The 5,848-nt window shown below is 42.2% G+C and overlaps 1 protein-coding gene across 1 annotated transcript; it reads left to right on the forward strand.

The window, feature by feature from the left end:
* Positions 1 to 4,067: 4,067 nt before the first annotated feature.
* LOC131490956 (olfactory receptor 1B1) lies at positions 4,068 to 5,042 on the forward strand. Its single transcript, XM_058693354.1, has one exon. It carries the CDS (start codon positions 4,068 to 4,070, stop codon positions 5,040 to 5,042), a length of 975 nt encoding a protein of 324 aa, XP_058549337.1.
* The last annotated feature ends 806 nt before the right edge of the window (positions 5,043 to 5,848 follow it).

Raw genomic sequence — 5,848 nt, forward strand, 5'->3', positions numbered from 1 at the left:
AAGAAATGAAAAAGAGAAAAAAAGAAAAAGAAAGAAAAAAGATAATTGTTTGAAAATTTGAAAAGGTGAGTACACTTAAGTAGACTAAAATAAAATGATGGAAGAAAGTAGAATTTGAAAAAATTTACACAAAAGTAAAAAATATAGTAATAAAAATTAAAGACGTATTTTTAATAAAAATTGAAAATGAAAATGTTTTTTTCTCTTTCTGTATTCAAGAAAAAGAATTGTAAAAGAGAAAAAGGAAAAAGAAAAAAAAGAAAAAAATTGAATAGATGAACCTGCTAACAGATGGAAGTAGGACTTAAATTGCTTCATTTTCCCCTAGAAGTCAGTCCATGTAGCTCTTTATAGTCCATAAATTAAGCCAGTGGTGAGGCTTGTGTTCTTGACGAGCGAATTTGGCCCAGTTGGGCAGGGCTTGGTGTAACAGCTCTGCTCTCCACTAGATAGCGCTGCTACCCTACTGGGGTGGATTGTCACGGTGCTCATAGGTGCGCATGCGCATGCACGGGAGAGGTGAAAATGGTGCCACCCAGCTACCCAGTCTGTTCTCCCGGATCAGCAATCGCGCACCGGTCCTCTGTCTTCAGTTCTTGTCCACTCCCCACTTTTTCACTCTCTGTGACCAGGCCCCAGGCATTACTTCTCTCCCAAGATTTGTCTCAGATGCAGCTGTTTTCCCCAGCTCCTTACTTCTGAAGGACTGCGGCTTTGACCCATTCCGCCCCTCTGTGGGAGGGTCTCACCAAACAATGGCTGAATGTTGGCTGCACCCAGGAACGCCAGCTGGACCCTTCTGTTGCCAGTGCCCCGAGACTGTGGCCAGGTGCCAGCCTGCCCCCAAAAAAGTTCGCGAGACAGTGTAGCAGCAATGTTTCAGGGATTATGGAAAATTGCAACACACATCTGGCACCAGGCTTCACCCTCAGTGACCTTTCCCTAGCACCAGCTAATGTGGCTGCCTTCCGGGGTCTGCTGGGACCAGCTGGCTTCAACAGTTTCTACCAAGTGTCCTTCCAACAGTGGAACCGCTTTTCCCCATGTGGCCTCAGAACCTCCCAGACCCCACTCTGTTCCTGCGGATTCACCCTTCCCACCAGAGCACCGCCAGGTATTGAGCGGTGGAGTTGCAGACTTTGCACTCCCCTTGTTTACAGTCTTAATGAAATTTAAACCCTCTCCTTTCTCCCTTTTTAGTTTAGTCCCTATGGCTGTTCCCAAATTTCCACTTTCTCTCCAGCTGCTCTTGGGGAGGGGTGCTTTTCCCGTATTCTCCCCCCACCCAGTCTCAGTCCTCTCTCCACCTGCAAAAGCACCTCCCTGCCCGCCACCGGCTTCTCTCTCCCCAAGTTTACCTCTCCATGCCACATACCTGCTGAATTCTGTGGTTCAAGTTGTGCAGATTGTTGTGTTAATTCTCCAGTCAGTTTTCTAGGTGTGTAGGATTCTTTAGTGTTGGTCTGGCTGTATTTCATGGACGCGAGACACACAAAAAGCTTCCATGCTGTTCTGACATCTTGGTCTGTTGTATTTTATTTTATTTTTTATTTTTATTTTTTTTTAACGTTTATTTATTTTTGGGACAGAGAGAGACAGAGCATGAACGGGGGAGGGGCAGAGAGAGAGAGACACACAGAATCAGAAGCAGGCTCCAGGCTCTGAGCCATCAGCCCAGAGCCTGACGCGAGGCTCGAACTCACGGACCGTGAGATCGTGACCTGAGCCGAAGTCGGACGCCCAACCGACTGAGCCACCCAGGCGCCCCTATTTTATTTTTATAATATCATTTTATAGTCTTTATTCTCTCCCTTAGACACAAAGTATTTTAAACAAAATTTATAAAACCTGACAGATTAGTTAATTTTATAATATTTAGGGGAAAATGATTCTATTATTTATTGATTGCTGATTGTCTTCATAATAAATAGGTCTTGTTTTAGTAATTGTGAATTGTGAATTCATCTCTTTGGTTGGTTTTTACCTGTGGGATTCCTGCATCATCTGGGGTCTGCAAGTCCTTGAGGAGAAGTTTTATGTTTACTTCTGTAAGGCAGCAGTCTGAGAATGATTTTTATGTTAGCTTGTCAGTTTGCGGGGTGTGGGATCATATGTGTTCTGTAAATCAGCTTACCCATTCTGTGTGTGTGCAGACCCATACCTTCATTCTCATGGGAGACATTTCCCTTCCATGTAGTACAGGTTGGGAGATAAGAGTTTTCTTTGGGTGTCCTGTAGCCACTGGTATACATACATTTGCTTGTTTGTGTATATTCTCTCTTTGAAAGCTTAACTTTGTGAATGTCCTAAATTAATGTGATTTTGTATATCTTTTGGCTCACACAGGCCTATACTCTCACCTCCTGTTCCACATGGGGATTGTTACTTGAGCCTCTGGACAACCAAGACTGATACTATGCCCCTCTCACCTACCTGTTACCACCACCACCTACACCATCATGGACAATTTAGATATTAGTTTTTCATATACCTACTTGTTTATCAACCCTTATATTTCCTTTACATTCTTGAAAGTTCAGTTATAAATTTAAAGAGGTCATTATTGTATTTTTTCAAAATTTCTACCTGTGTTGAGTGGGGAAGGTGCTTAGTACCTTATATTTCAGGAAGCTGAAGCTTTCAGAATAAAATATGAAGATCTACAGAAATCTGAGAGCTTACCATGTTCATAAAACTGAGAAAGAACTGTCTAGTTTTAAAAATACTGGGTAGGTTTTCAAATTCCACATATTAATGAAATCATATGATACCTATCTTTCTCTGACTTATTTCATTTAGCATAATACCCTCCAATTCCATCCATGTTGTTGCAAATGGCAATATTTCATTCTTTTTGATTACCAAGTAGTATTCCATTGTGTGTATATACCACATATTCTGAATCCATTCATCAGTTAATGGACATTTGGGCTCTTGCCATAATTTGGCTATTGTTGATAGATGGGGGTGGGGTAAATGGGTGATGGGCATTAAGGAAAGCACCTGTTGGGATGAACACTGGGTGATATATGTAAGTGATGAATCACTGGGTTCTAATCCTAAAGCCAAGACTACACTGTATGTTAACTAACTTGAGAATAAAAAAAAAAAATACTGGGTAGGTGACTCAGCATGAACTTGGTAAGATAGTTTAGCTATTGACAATGAAAGTTCTTTACAAGCCAGATCAAGCTATTTGGATTCTATTCTGAAGACCCGGACTCTTTAGGGAATCACTTGTTGAAAGTTTTCCTCTCAAATCAGTATGGAAGATCTATCAAGGGAAATAAGTGGAGAAACTTGTCATGAGGTTATGAAATTAGCACTGGTCAGAGTTGCTGAAGCTTAAATAGTGTGAGTGGATTATACTCAAAGGAGAGCAAAGGATGGATATAAGGAAAAATGTAGAAGTCAAGGAGTGATTGAACATGAGGAGATGAGGGAGAGATTGACCCCAGTTTTGGGCAACCAGACAGATGATAATGGTGATGCCATCAACCAACAAAATTGAATAAAGAGTAAAAATAAGTTATTTCAGGACAACCTGAAGCGATTTCACTATAAAAACCAACTACTGATAGTAAACCATTTTTATATGTCACATATTAAATGATACATTATGTTCTTTACAGGGTCAGAGAGAAGAGATCATGAGGACTGCAGTGGAATGAGGTGTAAACTGAAGATGAGGAGCTAGTGCCTGTGAGTATAGGAATCTTGTCACCAAGTTTGCCATTGGAAGGAGAGGAGTAATAGTAGAATGAAAAGACCATACTGAGTGAAGGTTTTATAACTGTTTGAGGGACTTTATCAGGGTTGCTGGTTTACAGAAAAGGAGCCACTAGAGTGGATGAAAAGGAAGCAATAATGGAGAAAATGCTGTAGTAAATTAAGGAAGTGAAGTCATAGACCTAGTAGAAGGGCCATGGCGGTCAGTTGAATTTAAGTCTTTAAGGAGCTTGAATAATGTACATAAATCAATTAGAACTGTTATGACCCTCAGCCTACTACCTATGACTTGATTTTTGATACAAACTCTCTTTCAGGCAGGCTCATTGTCATTTATCATGGGCTGCACCCCTAATGCTTCACACTCTCCAGTCTTCTTGCTCCTTGGGTTCTCAAGAGCTAGAATCTCCCCAAATCTCCTTTTTCTCCTGTTCCTGGCTATTTACCTGGCCACCATAATGGGGAACGTGACTCTAGTGCTGCTAATCTCCCGGGACTCCAGGCTCCACTCACCTATGTATTATCTGCTCCGTGGTCTCTCTGTGATTGACATGGGGCTGTCCACAGTCACCCTGCCCCAGTTGCTGGCCCATCTGGTGTCTAATTACCCAGCCATTCCTGCTGCCCGCTGCTTGGCCCAGTTCTTTTTCTTCTATGCATTTGGAGTTACGGATACACTTGTTATTTCTGTCATGGCTCTGGATCGCTATGTGGCCATCTGTGACCCCCTGCACTACCATTCAGTGATGAATCGTCGACTCTGTGCCCGCTTACTGGCCTTGAGCTGGATGGTGTCCATAGTGCACACCATGCTGCATGTAGGACTTCTCTTGCCTCTATACTGGGCTGGGGATGCCAAGGGCAACGTTAACCTTCCCCACTTCTTTTGTGACCACCGACCACTTCTGCGAGCCTCTTGCTCTGACATACATTCCAATGAGCTGGCCATATTTTTGGAGGGTGGCTTCCTCATGCTAGGTCCCTGTGCCCTTATTGTACTCTCCTATGTTCGCATTGGGGCCACCATCCTGCGTTTGCCTTCAGCTGCTGGTCGCCACCGTGCAGTCTCTACTTGTGGATCCCACCTCACCATGGTTGGCTTCCTCTATGGCACCATTATTTGGGTCTACTTCCAGCCTTCTTCCCAGAACTCTCAGGAACAAGACATGGTGGCTTCTGTGATGTACACTGCCATTACACCTTTGGCCAACCCTTTTGTGTATAGCCTCCGCAACAAGGATGTCAAGAGTGCACTTCACAGGCTTCTTGGATGGGGAAAAGTGATTAGCCTGCCTAAGAGCCATTTTGGTTAGCTGAGGAAAGAAGTGGGAAGATTTAAGCATGGCCAGTTTTGGAAAGATGAGGGACGGATGGCCTGGACAACTTATGGAACCCCAGATTCAGCTCTTGTTAATGTGGTGCTCTGACAGAGCTGTGAACATTCCACATTCATTCCACATGTGCTCAGGGCTTCCTCATCAGCATGCCTCAGGAACCCCTTCCTCAGACCATTTATCTTCAGTTATCAAAGTAGATATAAATGAGTCACTAGGGCTAGAATATGTAATCCCACAGTTTTGAAGAAATATGAGAATATACTATGAAATCTTAACTAAATCAGAGACAGTGAAGTTAATTATGACCATGTTTAACTTGGTGTGCTTGCTTGTGGGAAGTGTGTGTATCAGAAAGTTAGGGAAAGGGAACAATTTAGGCAAATAGGGATGGCAATTTTACACCGGTTCCATTCAGTGAGCACATATATGCCCAGAAGTGAGTGTGAAATGGGGGCCATGATTCTACCATTCCATATCTTAGCCTCAGTTTCCATGAGCCTGCCGTAGTGTGATCATCTTATCCTGATGTGTATGATTTCTATTTTTTATATTTTAAATTAATTTTATTTACATTTTCAAGTAAGATATAGAGAGAAAATGTAAAGTTTAATAGTTTTCTGAATAAAACAAAGAACAGCAAACTGTTTCAACAGTGAAGAAAACAAAATGGCTGTGCTTAGCCTGTTGGGAGGTGGACTTGACTTCTATTTTATTGGCTCCTATGAGATTTAGAATAATAATTAAAAATATTTTGAACGCTTTTTTTATTGAAGTACAGTTGC

This window comes from Neofelis nebulosa, chromosome 12 (assembly GCF_028018385.1).
Source record: "Neofelis nebulosa isolate mNeoNeb1 chromosome 12, mNeoNeb1.pri, whole genome shotgun sequence".
In the NCBI taxonomy this organism is placed as follows: domain Eukaryota; kingdom Metazoa; phylum Chordata; class Mammalia; order Carnivora; family Felidae; genus Neofelis; species Neofelis nebulosa.

Bases quoted from the DNA above. Each gene is read 5' to 3' on its own strand.
- LOC131490956 (XM_058693354.1), top strand. From the start codon at position 4,068: ATGGGCTGCACCCCTAATGCTTCACACTCTCCAGTCTTCTTGCTCCTT.